Here is a 19,462-nt window from a genome sequence, read left to right as displayed (position 1 = left end):
CAGCAGTCTCCTCTCTTCTCCTCCCCCTCTTTTCTCTCTGAAACAGACTGCTCCTTAGTTAAGTGGTCCAATATCACAACACATTATGTTTAAAATGGAACATTTGACTAAATACAGAAATTATTATAATTATAATTCACAGCGCTCGCCGATAGTGCCAAACGTTGTGTTTGTGAACGTGATAATATGTGAAACAGGAGAGCAGGCAGATGATAGAGACCCAGGCCTCCCCCGCTATGCTTGTAGCCACGGCGCTGCTGTGCTTTCCTGGTCCCCTGTTGATGAGGTCACAGGGGAACAGGGGGAGAGGGGAGGGGGACCCGTGCTGACTAGCGCTGTCAACTGTGATTCCCATGATGCCCGGGGATGATTGGGTTCATGGATGCGTCTCGCTCCTCTTTGACAGCACGACGGACATATCAGCACACCTGGGACAGGAAGTGGGGACAGGAAGTGACACGTCCAGGACAAGGTCATAGCAGAGGTCGTCTCCATACCTGTCACCAGTCACGTTGTTGTCTTACCTCATGTCTAATCTGTGGAATGCCGTGTCTGAGAACTCTCCTTTGTTTGCAGTGTGATTTGACCGTATGTGTGTATGCGTCGTTCATCAAATTGTTTAAATAAATAAATAAAACGTGTTGAAAAGCCGACCACACCACTGCTTTCCGCTGTTCTAACTTATCATTTTTTCTACGTTTACCGTAAACATTTGGATGAAATGAGTGCATAAAAACCAGGCTTGAGCCTGGAACCAGCCACACTGCAAGCCAGGTCTCGTCTGCAAAGAGAGGGTCAAATGCAGAAGTGGTGCACACTTCCCATTGTCAAGTCTGAGTCAACGTCTGTATGTCAGTGGGACTCTGTGCTCAGTGTCGCACACAGGCACAGGCACACACACATACACGTGCACACACACACACACACATGGACACGCACACACACACACAGGCGCACACACATGTAAGGGGAGAGGCTTGTTAGCAGGAATGTGTGACTGGGGCAGAGTGGAGCCTCTTCGTCAAGGCTTCCTGTCCCCTGGGCCGGGCTCACGGGGCTGGGCCTCACCATCACCCTGCTGGAGCCAATGACAATCCTCGTGATTGATCACCTTTGCTGTGGGAGGAAGGAGGGATAGAACGAGAAAAAGAATGCGAGAGGGAGTGACTGAGAGGGAAGGAAGAGTGATATGAGCTACGAAGTAGAATAGAGAGAAAGAGAGAGCGAGATATGATCTAATATGATGTCACATCATATAAAGATTCAGACTAAGATTAGCATGTACATGTAGATATGAATTGTCCTACTGGTATGTCCTCTCTAGCTTGGGGTCTTGGGACAGTCACACGGGAGTGTATCCACCACACGTGTATCACACACAAGGCCATGACAAGGGTTACGTTCACAATCTCTGTATGAAGGCTACAACTCATGACTAATCATGCCTTTTGAAAAACAAATGTAATTTTAAGTGTCCGATTTTGAACACAGACACACGCCCAGAGACAGATCTATTACGCGTGACACTGACAGGCATCGAATTGAAAACATCAATTTTCTCAACTTCCTGTCATTGTGATTGTGTGAGCCAATCCAGGTCATTCACTGTCAAGGACAAACATGGAGTTGTAGGTGTGACTGGATGGCAACGGTCGTCTGGAGGACTGCCAACAAGGTTAAACCTGTCCTTCACTTCAACCGTGTGTGTGTGGGGGTATTTGTATTCATGAGAGAAAGAGTGTGTGTGTGTGTGTGTATTTGGGTAGGTATGCAAATGAGCAATGCGTGTTCTTGTTAAACTCTGTATGTATTACATTGGATTTTCTAAATGCCTGATTAGTAATGACTCGCAGCCTTCATCCTACAGAGATTCTGTATCCCAGAATGTATCCCAAGTCACAGCCCAGTGTGTGTCCTTCACGTGTCTTTGTGTTTCATTAAGAGGTCGACTCTACAACATGAAATTAAACAGTAACACAACTTCACGTGCAGTATCTCATTCTTCTATTTTTAGATTTCCTGCTCATCTGGAGGGCTCTTTCATGCTACAGTAGCAGCACTGACAGTCTGCTGATTAACAGATTATGAACTCCCAGCCAACAGACAAGCCAACACATTATCAACCCTATGTCGCCATCTGCTGATGAAATCCTGTTGCAGCTCACGCCTCAGGAGGATTCACTTCTTGGGCTTTTTGTTCCCGAAACTTTTGAAAATCCTAAACCAGGAATCTGGTTTGAATCTTTGAGGGACCCCAATACAACTTTTATTTGTATATCCCTTTTTACAAGCAATGTCACAGAGGGCTTCACATTCGCCCATAGAACTGCCCGTCAACCAACCTAAACCCTCAAGGAAGACAAGGGAAACTCCCAGAAAACTCACTAGTGGAGAAAAGAATTGAAGAAACCTTGGGAGGAGCAATTCAGTGAGGGATCAAATTATCCAATGACAATCGGGGGGGTCAACTTCTTCTCCAGGACGTGTATCCCCCCCTGACCTGTTGTTTTTACCTCTTTTGGGGGGGGTCCAAGTCTTAATTAGGAGGGTCAGACCCACCCAAACCCCCCCGTAATTCACACACTGGATCCCCTCCTCCAGAGAAGGTCAGTTAGATGCAGAACACAGGCTAAACATAGTCATACAGCAAGGTCAATGGGGGTTGAAACACCAAAATCCAGTGTTCAACTTGGGTCAGAGCTGGTAAATGTCAGTTTAAGCAGAGGTAGCCACAGGGCTGGGGACTGTGATTGGTGCAGTATCACAGGCAGTGCAGCATCACAGGCAGGCGGATGAGGAAAGGGACCGGGAACTCGCTGTTTTCCATCAGGGAGACTGGTGTCCACTTGGCAACTAAATCCATCTTTGGCAGACTGTCACAGACCGATGTCCACCAGTGACCAGGTCCAGCTTTGGCAGACCAATGACCAGGCAGGTGCTGACAGCTCAAACCCCCCACACCCTGATTCACATGCTGATTCTGTGTTCAGCATTCCTTGTGTGTAGAGAGAGGCCTACCGTCAAATCTGAACTTTGGGTAACATGAGACATATGTAAACAAGGTGACCTGGGCTGACCACTCTATCTTACTGGAGAGGCCATAAAAGATGTCTGGCCTTATCTGTGTTGGGTGAATCATGTGGTCAAGCTTACAGGGGTCAAAAGGCACACACACGCACACACTGAAACACGCGCGCACACACGCGCACCAGGTCTACGCAAGGAGCCAATTAAGAAGAGCCATGGGACATTTGCATGCCTTTGTCTTAACCAATGACTGTAAAGAGTGGGGCTGCTTAAATAGCTAGCTAGCACAACATGCTAGCAGACAAACTTTGTAGCACAATAGCGTGTGATGTTTTTGTCTCCTTGTGGGCCGGCCGCAAGCGATAAAACTTTCTTAAACTTGTTCACCGACTGACTGTGCAATGCTTGATAGATCAATATTTCTGACAACTTAACTCAGGGGTTGCAGTATTCTAATGTCCTTATTTGGTTATTGGACAGACCCCATAAGTTCCTTACGTATTACTTGTCTATCAGTTATAACCGGCCTCCAATGCCTGGAGCAAAGTTTGTGGTAAGAGCTTGTTGGTCTCTTTGTTCTGGATTTCAGACTCCTGTAACGTCTGCCTGATGGCAGCAGCAAAAAGAGTATGTGCTGGGCGTGTGTTCTGTCCTTAATGATATTGTGGGCTCTCCTGGTGACCCTGGTGGAGTAAATGTCCTGTAGAGAGGGAAATACTGTTCCTGAGATGAACTGTGCTGTTTCGATCACACGCTGGAGTGTATTCCTGTCCTGGGCAGTGCAGTATACCACACTATGATTGATGTGGTAAGGATGCTCTCGACCGTGCCTCTGTAAAAGTTCCAGAGAATTTTGGTTGGCATGCCAAATTTTCTTGGCCTTCTCAGGAAGTGTAGCCTCTACTGAGCTTTTTTCGTGATCTGGAGTATGTTGTGAGACCAGGTGGGATCCTCGTTAATGTGTGTTACAAGGAATTGAAAGGTTTTCACCCTTTCCACCTCAGTCTCACCAATGTACAGTGGTGTGTGCTGCACCTTCTTCCTCCTTGGATCGATAACCATCTCCTTGGTCTTGTCTGTGTTGAGGGAGAGTTTATTATTTTGACACCAGGCCACAAGTTCCTCTACCTCTGTTCTGTACGCTGTCTCAGCCCCACCAGTGATTATTCCAATGACCGTAGTATCATCTGCAAACTTGGTGATACTGGTGTTTTCCTGGGAGGCCACACAGTCGTGTGTGAAGAGGGTGTACAGCAGGGGACTCAGTACACAGCCCTGGGGGATCCCTGTGCTCACAGGTCTTGTATTGGAAGTGCGGTTGCCAACTCTGACTGATTGGGGTCTGCCTGATAGGAAGTTCAGCACCCAGTTGCAGAGGGCCGGTGTCAGACCCAGAGTGAGGAGTTGTACTGAGAGTTTGTGTGGGATAACTGTAATAAAGGCTGAGGTAAAGTCTCTATGGACATATAAAAGCTCTATTTGTCATTTAAAAGTTATATATGATACATATACAGACAAAGACACACTTCAGGTTTACATTACAGTTTTTAACAATCGTTATGACACCTTTTACAATACCTTTAACAAGTTTCCTAAAGTCTTGACACAGTTAGCACAACATCCGCCTATCTTGGCTATACATTTAACACATTTCTTGTTGCTTTGACACAAAATGCATAGTTAATACAAATTTTAAATACTTGAACTTATTTTACACACAAGCTCAAACAAGACCAAAACAATCGACTTTTAGGGACTAATTTACCAATGCTTTCACACTATATGTCAGAACAGATAACATCATGTTCAAAACCTAACTTATTGGCTAAATTCAAAGTGAACAGCTGTTCATATTGTGAATTGAAACACAAATATATCCCCTGTATTTTATTCTATTGCTACTGAGAAAAAGCTGGTTGAAGTTATGCAAATACTGTAAATCACAGCTGATTCCCAACTAGGAAATACTCAGATGTTGAGGTTCTTTCAATCACATGACCATATGGTACATATTAATACACTAACCGTACATTCTATAAAGCTACTCTGAGATGGTTCATTCATTTTTTGTTCTGAATTTATGCAGCAAAAGAAACAAAATGCATGCATTTACAAAACTCAACAAAACAAAAACGTAGAGAGGCTTCAAAAGAAACTGCATTGCAAACACAATCTATCATCCATATACTGTGAGACCTGACACATACCTGAATAAATGAATGCAGTTTCTGTAATTCCATCTGATGTTGGTGTTTTTCATGACATTGTGCTATGATTGACTAAATGTTCCTGTGAAAAGAGAACGTGTTAGTGTTTGGTAGACATGGTGTCATGTATAGTGTATTTTTGTGTTATGACAATTTGTGTTTGAGTTTAGTTTACAATGTGTGATTTTGAGCATGAAATTAACTGTGTTGTCAATTGTGTGTGATAGGTGTGTTGGTGCGTTAAGAGTTTAGGAAACTTGTTTAAGGTATTGAAAAAACTGTCATAGCGATTGTAAAACACTTTGTGTCACAGTAACTATGAGTACAACCCTGGAACAGCACTCCATGTTTACAACTCCATATTATAATAATCCATGTTTCTAATATTCAATTTTTCAATAATCCATGTTGACAACCTTCTAGATCAGCCACTCCTCCACCGCCACCATCCTAAGTGACAAGAAGCGTTTCCCAGGCTTCCTGCGTACGGTGCCCAGTGACCTGTACCAGACCAAGGCCATGGTCCGGCTGATGGTGGACAGTGGCTGGAGCTGGGTGGGCGTGGTCATCAACGACAACGACTACGGACACTCGGCCCTCAATGCCCTTTTGGCTCAGACCTCAGAGAGAGGGATTTGCCTGGCCTTCAAGGAGACCATCCCCAACTCGCTGAGCAACCCTGACTACTCCTCAGCCGTGACGAGTGTCACCACAGCTTCAAGGTGGTGGAGGCGTAACAGTAACACAACTTCACATGCGGTATCTCAGTCTTATTTCTAGATTTCATGGAGGGTTCTTTCATGCTACAGTAGCAGGACTGACTTTCTGCTGATTACATGTAACAGATGATGAACTCCTGGCCAACGGACAAGCCAACACATTATCAACCCAATGGCGCCATCTGCTGATGGAATCCTGTTGCAGCTCATACCTCAGGAGGATGAACATGTTTTTGTTCATGAGACTTTCGAAAATCTCCACTGGGTGGAGACGTCGAACCCGGAATACTCGAGGGATCCCCGCCACCCCCAGCCCTGGTTCTGGCCCTGCTCCTGAACCCTGTCCAGACATCTTAATTTTTCTGCTGAATCAGTAAATTCCACCATATTGAAAGGATACCCCCCTCATCTCCTTGACCCCCACACTTGCCCCCCAGGTGGCTGAACAAATACTGTTATAGAGAGCCATTCCAATCCCGCCCACACCCAATGTCTAACCCTAACCCCAACCCACAGGCAGTGAGACAGGAGAAGGTATACTGTTGAACACAGCCATCCCAATCCCACCCACAGGCAAAGAGACAATACATCTCAGAGGACTGTGATGCTTGTTTCAGTCGTCACCTAACCCCAACCCTAACCTGTAAACACAGATCGTATGATTGTCGGGAAACGAGCCGTCTTCTGCCTGACGGAAGTGAGTCAGTTTCTCGATCGGTCCCTCAAGAATGGTGGGCGGGGCTATCCTGCCGAGGTGTGTTGTGGGAGGGGCTAAAAGGCGTGTTTAACTGAAGATCCTGGCAGCAGGAGGCACCAGCCTGCCGGCCACACCCTGGGGAAGACAGAGAGAGAGGGCCAAGGAGACACGGGCGAAATCAGGGACAGAAAAAGAAAGGAAGAGAGAAAGAGAGAGAGGGAGAGAGAGAGAGAGGGAGAGAGTGAGAGGGAGAGAGTGAGAGTGAGAGAGTGAGAGAGAAGACGCAGAGACGCAGACAGAAAAGAGAAAGAGTCCAACAGAAAGAACCAGAAAGAACGGATAAAGAGCTGCAAAAAGAAAAGGTTGCCTCAGTTGGGAGACACCGAGGAGTATACAGAAGATCATGGTGACTTGCATCAGTCCGTTGCTGTTCCTGTCTGTTTTTTTGTTGCCTAGGTTGACAGGTAGCAGACCTGAAGCTACTGCCCCTGGTGACATCATCATAGGGGGTATTTTCCCTTTCCACAATGATGTGAAGGAAAACACCAAAATTGTACCACCGCATGAGGCTAAGTGTGTGAGGTGAGTGCCCGACAAACAGAAAAGTGTTAAGTAACGTTTAAACGTGTCCACGTGATCTGCGACCATTTACGAGTGTTGAATTCCCTTTTCACACCGACAGGTTTAATAGTAATGCATTAAACAGTGGCCTGGCTATGATCAACACAGTGGAGTTAGTCAACGAGTCTCCCTCCATGTCCCGGCTTGGCCTGAAGCTGGGCTATCGCATCCAAGACTCCTGCTCTGACGTGACCACGGCCCTGAGGGCCATCCATGGCCTCCGTAAACAAGGGGAAGTGGCCGGCAGCTCACTCCCGCCCATCACCTCCATGGTTGGACCTTCTTCCTCTGAAATCTCCATCGCTGTTGCCAGACAATTGAACCTGCAGCGCATTCCTCAGGTAAAAAGACCGTCTGACCATCCTGCTTTGAGAGAGTGTATATGACTAGTGAAGATTAATTCAATTAAGTGTCACAGTAACTATGGGTACAACCCTGGAACAGCACTCCATGTTTACAACTCCATATTATAATAATCTATGTTTCCAATCCTCCATTTTCCAATAATCCATGTTGACAACCTTCTAGATCAGCTACTCCTCCACTGCCATCATCCTAAGTGACAAGAAGCGTTTCCCAGGCTTCCTGCGTACAGTGCCCAGTGACCTGTACCAGACCAAGGCCATGGTCCGGCTGATGGTGGACAGTGGCTGGAGCTGGGTGGGCTTGGTCATTGCCGACAACGACTACGGACACTCGGCCCTCGACGCCCTTTTGGCTCAGACCTCAGAGAGAGGGATTTGCGTGGCCTTCAAGGAGACCATCCCCAACTCGCTGAGCGACCCTAACTACTCCTCAGCCGTGACGAGGGTCGCCAACGTCATCCTGACAAACCCCCGCGTCAAGGTGGTGGTGGCGTTTGTGATGGCCCCTCACATGGAGTTCCTCTTACCAATGTTGAAGGCCCTGGAGGATAAGCAGGAGAAGTCAGCCTCAGGAGGAAGGGTGTGGTTGGCCAGTGACAGCTGGTCGTCATATCCCGAAGTGGCGAGAAACCTGGATCTGGAGAGCATTGGGAAGGTGGTAGGCTTCATGTTTAAAAGTAGCAACATGGAGCCCTACCGCAAGTACCTGCAAAGACTGGATGGGACCAAGGAAGAGGAGAGAAGACGTAACCCCTTCCTGGATGAGTTCCTGAAGAATGGAGAGCTGGACCTGGAAGAGCTGGTTAAGAAGAGCCAGGCTCAGACGGTGTTCAGCGTGGAGTTGGCTGTGAAGGCTCTGGCCCAGGCCGTGATTGGAGTGTGCAGCAGCAGGAACTGCACCCAGAAAAGCATCGAGCCATGGGAGGTGACGTGCAGCTCTTACTTTGGGACCAGAGGGGTGGCTGAGCAAAGTCAAAGGGCAAGATGGATCTAGAACTCGTTTTCTAATTGCTTTGATTGTTTTGGTTTGTTTGTTTGATCTGTTTAGCTGTGTTGTCAGTTGTATATCTTTTACATGTTTTCAAAACCCAACGTGTATTTTTATTTCATTTAGGTCCTGAGAGCTTTGAAGCAGGGCTTTGAATTTGAGCAGGATGGGGAGACTTATTGTTTCGATGAGAATGGAGAAATCAACCTGGGCTATAAGGTCACACTCTGGAATTCTAAGGAGGGGAAGGTGCAAGTGGGCGACATTGTGGCAGAGTACCACCCTTTGAACGACAGCTTCACACACAACATCCTGCCTCTCGCTGCTTACCTCACAGACCTGAAGGTGATGCCACTCCCCCACACACAAACACACACATGCACACACACAAACAAACACACACACACACAGTGTGTGCCACCTCCATACAAACACACAAATCAATTCTTCTTTCCCAGTGAGTTCCATCTTCATTTTACTCATCTTTAATCTGGTTTGTGATGTGGTGCTCTGTGCTGTCCACAGAAAGTAGTGTCGAGGTGCTCAGAGAGCTGTCTTCATGGTCAGATAAAGCAGACATTTGAAGGACAGCAGCACACCTGCTGTTATAAGTGCATCAACTGTACTGAGAACCACTACTCCAACAGCACAGGCAAGAGTTCTTCATCGACACACACATTCACACTCACACACACACACACACTTACACCGTTACACACACACTCTAACACAAACACTGAAACACATCATGTCATGACCTGAGGGTAGATACTCGGGGCCTCATTTACTAACATTGCGTCAACAGCTTAATCTGCGCCTTTGCCGAACCGCAAATAGCACACGGTGTATTTAGGCATTATGCGTGCAGATCCTCGTCGGGCAATCAGCACCTTACTCCGCCCTTTAGTGTTAATTAGCGCACCGTTAAAAGACAGGAGAAATCGACGGCATATTACTGCCACCATGGGTGATTCGAGGAAAAGAACAAGACGGTTCAGCGAACAGGAGATAGAAATATTGGTTCACGAAGTTACAGCTAACGTTAACATGTTACAAGGAAAAATACACCTCTCCTGAGTCTCCTCCCATCTCTTTGCGGCACACGCCCACTTTTCCTTATACCCTGCCAGCAGGTAATCTGAGTTTTTACTCAAGTGCGCTGCCTTTGTTAATACGTTTTTATGTCTTTACCCACTATTTTACGCCTGAAATCGGCGCAATCCTGTTAGTAAATGAGACCCTCAGTAACTCCTTCTCCTCACAGTCCACATTATTTGTTGTGGCATGTAATCCTATTCCACGGCTGTTTCTCTGGTATAACCGCCTTCTCTGGTCCTGCAGACATGGACCACTGCCTGGCCTGCAACACAGACAGAGAGTGGTCCGAGGAGGGCAGCTCCAGGTGCACCCCTAAAACCCTGGAGTACTTCTCCTGGGACGATGGCTTTGCGGTGGTCTTGCTAACGCTTGCCGCCCTGGGCATCCTCTTGTCCCTCCTGGTGGGGGTGCTGTTCCTGCACCAGCGCCACACCCCCGTGGTGAAGGCGGCGGGAGGGGGGCTGTGCCAGGTCATCCTGTTGTCTCTGATTGGTAGTTTCATCAGTGCCATGGTGTTCGTGGGCAAGCCCAGCAACCTGACCTGCAAGGTTCGCCAGGTACTGTTCGGCCTGAGCTTCACGCTGTGCGTCTCCTGCATCCTGGTCAAGTCGCTGAAGATCCTGCTGGCGTTCCAGTTCAACCCGGCGCTGGGGCTGGTGTTCCGCCGGCTCTACCAGCCCCTCGTCATCGTCTGTGGCTGTCTCACCCTGCAGCTCCTCACCTGCCTCCTGTGGCTCCTCCTCCCGAGCAGCCCCCAAGAGAAGCTGACCGTTCAGCCCACCTCAATGCTGGCTGAGTGCCACGAAGGCTCCTACGTGGCGTTCGGCGTGATGCTGTCCTACATCGCCGTCCTGGCGCTGGTCTGCTTCTTCTGCGCCTTCAAGGGCCGCAAGCTGCCCCAGAAGTACAACGAGGCCAAGTTCATCACCTTGGGCATGCTACTCTACCTCATCTCCTGGGCCATCTTCGTGCCCGTGTACGTCACCACATCTGGGAAGTATCTGCCGGCAGTGGAGATGGTGGTGATTCTCATCTCCTCCTACGGAATCCTCGGCTGTCACTTCCTGCCCAAGTGCTACATCATCCTGTTCCGGAAGGAGCACAACACCAAGGACGCCTTCATCCAGGACGTGCACAACTACGCCACCCGGGGCCAGGACACCCTGTCCGTCTCTGAGTGTGATTTACCGGAGGACAAACGCACAGGTCCTCCTTTCACCATCAGCCTCCCCTCGATGTTCCTGCTCTGACCACACGTACCGACCGCACCTCACCAGGTCCCGGCAGGGAGGTCGGGATACCTGAACAGGCACGTACGTCTCAGGAGATGCACCAGCACCTGAGTTCATCAGCTTGAGCTTGCTGGTGTTTAAGCCCTGCGAGGGACCAGGGTGTCTTCAAGTCTCTAACCTGAGCATCAAACTACGTACTACAAGCTACAAACTTTGTCTTCTGCCCAATGTATACCGTTTATTTACAGTACCAGTCAAATGTTTGGACACATGGGATGGGAAAATGTGTCCAAACTGGTACTGTACGTGATGTGAACAACGTGATACTTTGCCAACCTTTGTTTTGCTTGTGTTGTGTGTGCATGTGTATCTGTGTGTGTGTGTGTGTGTGTATGTGTGCGTATGTATGTATGTGTGCATGTGTGCGTGTGTGTGTGCGTGTATGTACAGTACCAGTCAAAAGTTTGGACACATGGGAAAATGTGTCCAAACTTTTGACTGGTACTGTATATGTGTATGTTTTTTTTGTATGTACAGTAAATAAACAGAAGTATATTTGATCATGTACAACGATGTAAATTCCTCTTCTCGGGGGGGGTTGGTATTTGCTTGGGAGCTAATAGGACTTGATCGGCCTCTCTATCTAGAGATGGAGGGTAAGAATGCTGAGGGGCCATTTCCCAGCCCCACAACACAGAAATACTGCTACTGATAAACACTTCTCCCTGTTGGAACCCCCACCACCCTCTGGAAAAACAACAATAAAAAACTACCAGACTTAATTTTTTTACAGGTCAGACAGAACACTTTGGGGGTTGTCTGTTTTTGGTTGAAAACTGAAGCAAACACGTCAGTACCTGCACCTGCACACTAAACCCTCCCCATCTCCAGTCTTCACCTCAGTCTTCGCCGGCTTCAAAGGCACACCAGAGGGAAAGTTATTTCCTGTTTGACTGTGATCACTGATCATCTGTTTGGTTCTATTGTTGGCTGTATGACAAGATGGATTGGTAAGAGGTCGCTGAAGAAGAGCCGCAGCCTTTACCTCAAATGTCTCATAATTGGATTTATTGCAGACAAACAGTTATGAGTCCTGGCATTTCCTGGGACTTTTGACACACACCCACACACACACCCACACACACAGACTTATTCAAACCACAGTTTGCTCAGTCAGGTTAGGCAAGGGCACAACTCTAACAGTGACAGGAACAAGTAGAAAGCTGACAACATAATTTTCCTGAAACATTGAAATAATGTAACTTTGCCTATTTGGACTGCCTCACACAGTGAAAGCTTTTGAGTGAACTAGAAAAGACCAACCACCCTATCCGTTACTCCTGCTAGGGTGAGACAAACCCATTCGATTATCTATGGAATGCTTACTGGTTGACGTATGACATTAGATTAGATTCAACTTTATTGTCATTACACAAATACAGGTACAAGGCAACAAAATGTAGTACTGACATTCAATGATAAAACAAAGCATCCGTTGCTAGATCATTAAGAATCAGTTGTTCCATTTACATGCAGTATGAATCAGACTGTGGTCCACTGTTGTGAAAAGCCTTGGGCACACTTCCCTGTCATAAAGTTTCTCTGAACCAGCTTGTCTGGTTTGTTCACATTAAAATCATAGAGAGAGAGAGAGTCAGAGAGAGAGTCAGAGAGAGAGTCATAGAGAGAGTCAGAGAGTCAGAGAGAGAGAGTCAGAGATAGTTAGCTAGATACCGTGAGATGAGGGGGGATAGGTCATTTTTAGGCTTATGATTTTTAAACTTACACTCCAGAGTGTGACACCAAACCCTCCAAGGGCACCATAACTCAGAAATCGTTCAGCAGAAACTCTGAGAGCACTGCATCACCACCCTGACACCTGCCTGGGAGTTCTGTCATCTCCACCTTGCTCCACCTGGTCCCCTCCCCTGCCGGCTGATCCTCTTCCCCACCCTTATCCCTACACCCACCTTCTCTCCCACCCTCATTCCCATCACCCCCAGGGATTTTCAAAATGCAAGATTAGCAATGACTCGTAGCCTTCATCCTGCAGATATGCTAAATGTAGCCAGAATCACAGCCCAGTGTGTGTCATTCATTTGTCTTTGTGTTTCATAAAGAGGTAGACATTAAATTAAACAGTAACACGTAACTTCACATACAGTATCTCCGTTTTATTTCTAGATTTCCTGCTCATCTGGAGGGCTCTTTCATGCTAGAGTAGCAGCACTGACAGTCTACTGATTTACAGATGATGAACTCCCAGCCAACAGACAAGCCAACACATTATCAACCCAATGGCGCTATCTGCTGATGAAATCCTGTTGCATCTCATACCTTAGGAGGATGAACATGTTTTTATTCTTGAAATTTTCAAAAATCTACACTAGGTGGAGACGTCAAACCAGGAATACTCGAGGGACTGGTTCTGGCCCTGCTTCTGACCTCTTTTCAGACATCTTCATTTTTCAGTTTGAATCAGTAAATTCCACCATATTCCTTATTCCTTATATCCTCCCCGCCCCCCCCCCCCCCCCCCCTCCACATCACCTCGACCACCACACAGGTGTCTGGACAAAGACTGTCATACACAGCCATTCCAATCCCACCCACACCCTAACTCTAACCCCACCCTAACAAAATGCATTGTGGGAGGGGCTAATAGGTGTGTTTACTGTAACTGAAGATCCTGGAGGCATTAACCTGCCGCCCCTACCCTGGGGAAGACACAGAGAGAGGGCCAAGGAGACAAGGGTGAAATCAGGGACGGAGAAAAAAAGGAAGAGAGAAGAGAGAGAGAGAGAGAGAGAGAGAGAGAGAGAGAGAGAGAAGACGCAGAGACGCAGACAGAAAAGAGAACGAGTCCAACAGAAGGAACCAGAGAGAACGGATAAAGAGCTGCAAAAAGAAAAGGTTGCCTCAGTTGGGAGACACCGAGGAGTATACAGAAGATCATGGTGACTTGCATCAGTCCGTTGCTGTTCCTGTCTGTTTTTTTGTTGCCTAGGTTGACAGGTAGCAGACCTGAAGCTACTGCCCCTGGTGACATCATCATAGGGGGTATTTTCCCTTTCCACAATGATGTGAAGGAAAACACCACAATTGTCCCTCCGCATGAGGCTAAGTGTGTGAGGTGAGTGCCCGACAAACAGAAACATGTAAGTAACGTTTAAACATGTCCACGTGACTGGGTGTGCTTAAGACATAATGATCTGCGATCATTCACGAGTGCTGAATTCCCTTTTCACACTGACAGGTTTAATAATCATGCATTAAACAGTGGCCTGGCTATGATCAACACGGTGGAGTTAGTCAACCAGTCTCCCTCTATGTCACGGCTTGGCCTGAAGCTGGGCTATCGCATCCATGACTCCTGCTCTGACGTGACCACGGCCCTGAGGGCCATCACTAGCCTCCGCAAACAAGGGGAAGCGGCCAGCGGCTCACTCCCGCCCATCACCTCAATCGTTGGAGCTTTTTCCTCTGAAATAACCATCGCTGCTGCCAGGCAACTGAACTTGGAGCTCATTCCTCAGGTAAAAAGACCTCCTGCTTTGAGAGAGTGTAGGATTAGTGAAGATTAGTTCAATTAAGTGTCACAGTAACTATGAATAAAACCCTGGAACAGCACTCCATGTTTAAAACTCCATATTACAATAATCCATGTTGACAACCTTCTAGATCAGCCACTTCTCCACCGCCACCATCCTAAGTGACAAGAAGCGTTTCCCAGGCTTCCTGCGTACAGTGCCCAGTGACCTGTACCAGACCAAGGCCATGGTCCGGCTGATGGTGGACAGTGGCTGGAGCTGGGTGGGCGTGGTCATCAACGACAACGACTACGGACACTCGGCCCTCAATGCCCTTTTGGCTCAGACCTCAGAGAGAGGAATTTGCCTGGCCTTCAAGGAGACCATCCCCAACTCGCTGAGCGACCCTAACTACTCCTCAGCCGTGACGAGGGTCGCCAACGTCATCCTGACAAACCCCCGCGTCAAGGTGGTGGTGGCGTTTGTGATGGCCCCTCACATGGAGCTCTTCTTACCAATGTTGAAGGCCCTGGAGGATAAGCAGGAGGAGTCAACCTTAGGAGAAAGGGTGTGGCTGGCCAGTGACAGCTGGTCGTCAAATCCCGAAGTGGCAACAAAGCTGGATCTGGAGAGCATTGGGAAGGTGGTAGGCTTCATGTTTAAAAGTAGCAACATGGAGCCCTACCGCAAGTACCTGCAGAGACTGGATGGGACCAAGGAGGAGGAGAGAAGACGTAACCCCTTCCTGGATGAGTTCCTGAAGAATGGAGAGCTGGACCTGGAAGAGCTGGTTAAGAAGAACCAGGCTCAGACGGTGTTCAGCGTGGAGTTGGCTGTGAAGGCTCTGGCCCAGGCCGTGATTGGAGTCTGCAGCAGCAGGAACTGCACCCAGAAAAGCATCGATCCATGGGAGGTGATGTGCAGCTCTTACTTTGGGACCAGAGGGTGGCTAAAGCAAAATAAAGGAGCAAGATGGATCTGGAACTCCTTTTCTGATTGCTTTGATTGTTTTGGTTTGTTTGATCCGTTTAGCTGTGTTGTCAGTTGTATATCTTTTACATGTTTTCAAAACCCAACGTGTATTCTTCTTTTGTTTAGGTCCTGAAGGCTTTGAAGCAGGGCATTGAATTTGAGCAGGATGGGGAGACTTATTGTTTCGACGAGAATGGAGAAATCAACCTGGGCTATGAAGTCACTCTCTGGAATTCTAAGGAGGGGAAGGTGCAAGTGGGCGACATTGTGGCAGAGTATCACCCTTTAAACGACAGCTTCACACACAACATCCTGCCCCGCGCTGCTTACCTCACAGACCTGAAGGTGATGCCACTCCCCCCACACACAAACACACACATGCACAAACAATGTGTGCCACTTCCATACAAACACAATTACACACACATATCAACTCTTCTTTCCCAGTGAGTTACATCTTCATTTTGCTCATCTTTAATCTGGTTTGTGACGTGGTGCTCTGTGCTGTCCACAGGAAGTAGTGTCCAGGTGCTCAGAGAGCTGTCTTCCTGGTGAGAGGAAGCAGACATTTGAAGGACAGCAACACACCTGCTGTCACAAGTGCATCAACTGTACTGAGAACCACTACTCCAACAGCACAGGCAAGAGTTCTTCATCGACACACACATTCACACTCACACTGTCACACGCACATTATGTTATGAACTAAGAATAGATGCTCAGTAACTCCTCACAGTCCACATTATTTGGTGTGGCATGTAATCCTATTCCACTGCTGTTTCTCTGGTCAAACCCCCTTCTCTGGTCCTGCAGACTTGAACCACTGCCTGCCTTGCAACACAGACAGAGAGTGGTCTGAGAAGGGAAGCTTCAGGTGCACCCCTAAAACCCTGGAGTACTTCTCCTGGGACGATGGCTTTGCGGTGGTCTTGCTGACGCTAGCCGCCCTGGGCATCCTCCTGTCCCTCCTGGTGGGGGCGCTGTTCCTGCACCAGCGCCACACCCCCGTGGTGAAGGCGGCGGGAGGGGGGCTGTGCCAGGTCATCCTGCTGTCTCTGATTGGTAGTTTCATCAGTGCCATAGTGTTCGTGGGCAAGCCCAGCGACCTGACCTGCAAGGTTCGCCAGGTGCTGTTCGGCCTGAGCTTCACGCTGTGCGTCTCCTGCATCCTGGTCAAGTCGCTGAAGATCCTGCTGGCGTTCCAGTTCAACCCGGTGCTGGGGCGGGTGTTCCGCCGCCTCTACCAGCCCCTCGTCATTGTCTGTGGCTGTCTCACCCTGCAGCTCCTCACCTGCCTCCTCTGGCTCCTCCTCTCGAGCAGCCCCCAAGAGAAGCTGTCCTTCCATCCCACCTCGATGCTGGCCGAGTGCGACGAAGGCTCCTACGTGGCGTTCGGCGTGATGCTGTCCTACATCGCCGTCCTGGCGCTGGTCTGCTTCTTCTGCGCCTTCAAGGGCCGCAAGCTGCCCCAGAAGTACAACGAGGCCAAGTTCATCACCTTGGGCATGCTCCTCTACCTCATCTCCTGGGCCATCTTCGTGCCCGTGTACGTCACAACATCTGGGAAGTATCTGCCGGCAGTGGAGATGGTGGTGATTCTCATCTCCTCCTACGGAATCCTCGGCTGTCACTTCCTGCCCAAGTGCTACATCATCCTGTTCCGGAAGGAGCACAACACCAAGGACGCCTTCATCCAGGACGTGCACAACTATGCCTTCCGGGGCCAGAACACTGTGTCCATCTCTGAGTGTGATTTACCAGAGGACAAACGCACAGGTCCTCCTTTCACCATCAGCCTCCCCTCGATGTTCCTGCCCCAACCACACGTACCGACGGTACCCCACCAGGTACCTGAACAGGCACGTACGTCTCAGGAGATGCACCAGCACATGAGTTCATCAGCTTGAGCTTGCTGGTGTTTAAGCCCTGCGAGGGACCAGGGTGTAGGGGAAGACTGATACAACTGCTGAACCTCAAGTCTGTAATCTGAGCATCAAACTACATGCTACCAGCTAGAAGCTTAGTCTTCTGCCCAATGTATACCGTCTATTTATGTGTACATTTTTGTATATTTACAGTAAATAAACACAATTATATTTGATTATGTACAACAATGTAGATTCCTCTCCTCAGGGGAGTTGGTATTTTCTGTGGGAGCTAGTACAGTAATATTTTGTATTCATATTGTAAACAAATTATTTTATATGCTTGAATATCTTGAATATCTTATGTCATCTTAAACATCTTATGTTGCTGCCACACTGGTGTTATAAAGTACAATAAAGAGAGTTGTTTATTCTGAAGAGGACTTGATCTGTGATTTTAGGAATAACTTCCCAACTGACTGTCTATTGAGAGATACCATACAGAGTGATACAAAACAGAATGATACCATCCAGCGATACCTCACTATGCCTCTCTAACCAGAGTAATGGATAGGGGGGTTGGTCTTTTCTATTTCACTCAAAAGGTTTCACTGTGTGAGGCATTCCAAATAGGCAAAGTTACATTATTGAAATGTTTCATGAACATTTTGTTGTCAGCTTTCTTCATGTACCTGTCACTGTTAGATTTGTGCCCTTGTCTAACCTGACTGAGCGAACTGATATTTTAATAAGTGTGTAAGTCTGTGTGTGTGGGTGTGTGTCAAAAGTCCCAGGAAATTCCAGCACTCATACCTGTTTGTCTGCAATAAATCCAATTATGAGACATTTGAGGTAGAGACTGCGGCTCTTCCTCAGTGACCTCTAACCAATCCATCTTGTCATACGGCCAACAGTAGAACCAAACAGATGATCAGTGATTACAGTCAAACAGGAAACAACTTTCCCTCTGATGTGCCTTTGCAGCCGGCGAGACTGAGGCAAAGACTAGAGATGGGGAGGGTTTAGTGTGCAGGTACTGACATTTTTGGTTCTGTTTTCAACCAAAAATAGACAACCCCCAAAGGGTTCTGCCTGATCTGTAAAAAAAAATCAGTCTGGTTGTTTTTTTTATTGTTTTTTTCTACAGGTGGTGGTGGGGGGTTCCAACAGGAAGAAGTGTTTATCAGTAGCACTATTTCTGTGATGTGGGGCTGGGAAATGGCCCTCAGCACTCTCACCCTCCTTCTCCTGCTAGGGTGAGACAAGGCCATTAAATTACATATGGAATGCTTACTGGTTGACGTATGAGATACAGACCTTCATTTATTAAAACAAAGCATCCATTGTTAGATTATTTAGAATCAGTTGTTCGATTTACATATGATTCAGACTGTGGTCCCCTGTTGTGAGAATCCTTGGGCACACTTCCCTGTTCTTCTGAACCAGCTTGTCTGGTTCGGTCACATTAAAATTATCAGGAGAGAGAGTCAGAGATAGATAAACAGTGTGTTAGAGACAGAGATAGAGATAGATACCGTGAGATGAGGGGGGACGGGTCATTTTTATGCTTTTTATTTTTAACTTATGCTAGGGCCGATTACGCCCCTTCCGACAATCCTAGGTAACGTCCCGACTATCTTGATGGTTCTACTGATTATTTGATCAGATGTTCCCTTGGTGTGAGGTGTGGCAAGAGTGACCGAATCTGCTCGGAAGGACGTCCGATGTGCCCCGATTGCAAATCCAAAATATTCAACATGTTGAATATTTGCGTTCAGAAATCCTGATGTGACAAACCCCGAGTATATCACGTGAAACAAAACAATATCCAAACAGAAAGCAAGCTGAGAGAAGACAGAAGCATAACAAACGGAGTCACGGCGCAACACAAAGTAAATTGGAATTGATTTGTGGCAACAGCAAACCCTTTTCTTTTTTCCGAGAAAATAATTCCAAACACTATCATCGCAATTTCTTCCTGCATAGTCCGCCATGCTTATTTTTTAATCTCGACAGAATTTGCGAGCTTTCTTGTGTTAACAGTCGGGACACTGGTTGGAAATCTGTTTGTGTGTGGTGTGCTGTCTTTGTCAAATCATGGCACACCACACACTGTAGGAGCAAAACAGCTAAATATTGTA

The 19,462-nt window shown here is 47.6% G+C and overlaps 1 protein-coding gene and 1 pseudogene across 2 annotated transcripts; both read left to right on the top strand.

Annotated features, from left to right (window-relative positions):
• The first annotated feature begins 3,823 nt into the window (after positions 1 to 3,823).
• On the top strand, positions 3,824 to 11,427 carry LOC146300929 (G-protein coupled receptor family C group 6 member A-like; annotated as a pseudogene). Its single transcript, XR_014728778.1, has 7 exons — positions 3,824 to 3,835; positions 5,658 to 5,956; positions 7,333 to 7,612; positions 7,800 to 8,561; positions 8,751 to 8,969; positions 9,150 to 9,276; positions 9,966 to 11,427. The product of XR_014728778.1 is annotated as a G-protein coupled receptor family C group 6 member A-like (transcript).
• A 2,398-nt stretch (positions 11,428 to 13,825) lies between these two features.
• Positions 13,826 to 17,656, top strand: LOC146300928 (G-protein coupled receptor family C group 6 member A-like). The gene is made up of 6 exons (XM_084670037.1): positions 13,826 to 14,087; positions 14,211 to 14,490; positions 14,636 to 15,397; positions 15,583 to 15,801; positions 15,971 to 16,097; positions 16,270 to 17,656. The coding sequence occupies exons 1-6, from the start codon at positions 13,909 to 13,911 to the stop codon at positions 17,361 to 17,363; spliced, it is 2,661 nt and encodes an 886-aa protein (XP_084526163.1). The 5' UTR covers positions 13,826 to 13,908; the 3' UTR covers positions 17,364 to 17,656.
• The last annotated feature ends 1,806 nt before the right edge of the window (positions 17,657 to 19,462 follow it).

Source organism: Hypomesus nipponensis, chromosome 2 (assembly GCF_054491055.1).
Source record: "Hypomesus nipponensis isolate SF chromosome 2, ASM5449105v1, whole genome shotgun sequence".
In the NCBI taxonomy this organism is placed as follows: Eukaryota; Metazoa; Chordata; class Actinopteri; order Osmeriformes; family Osmeridae; genus Hypomesus; species Hypomesus nipponensis.
This window is presented reverse-complemented; position numbering and strand designations above follow the sequence as displayed.

Bases quoted from the DNA above. Each gene is read 5' to 3' on its own strand.
- LOC146300928 (XM_084670037.1), top strand. From the start codon at position 13,909: ATGGTGACTTGCATCAGTCCGTTGCTGTTCCTGTCTGTTTTTTTGTTG. The intron at 15,398-15,582 runs GTGATGTGCAGC...TCTTTTGTTTAG, and splicing joins AAAGCATCGATCCATGGGAG to GTCCTGAAGGCTTTGAAGCA. The intron at 15,802-15,970 runs GTGATGCCACTC...TGCTGTCCACAG, and splicing joins CTTACCTCACAGACCTGAAG to GAAGTAGTGTCCAGGTGCTC.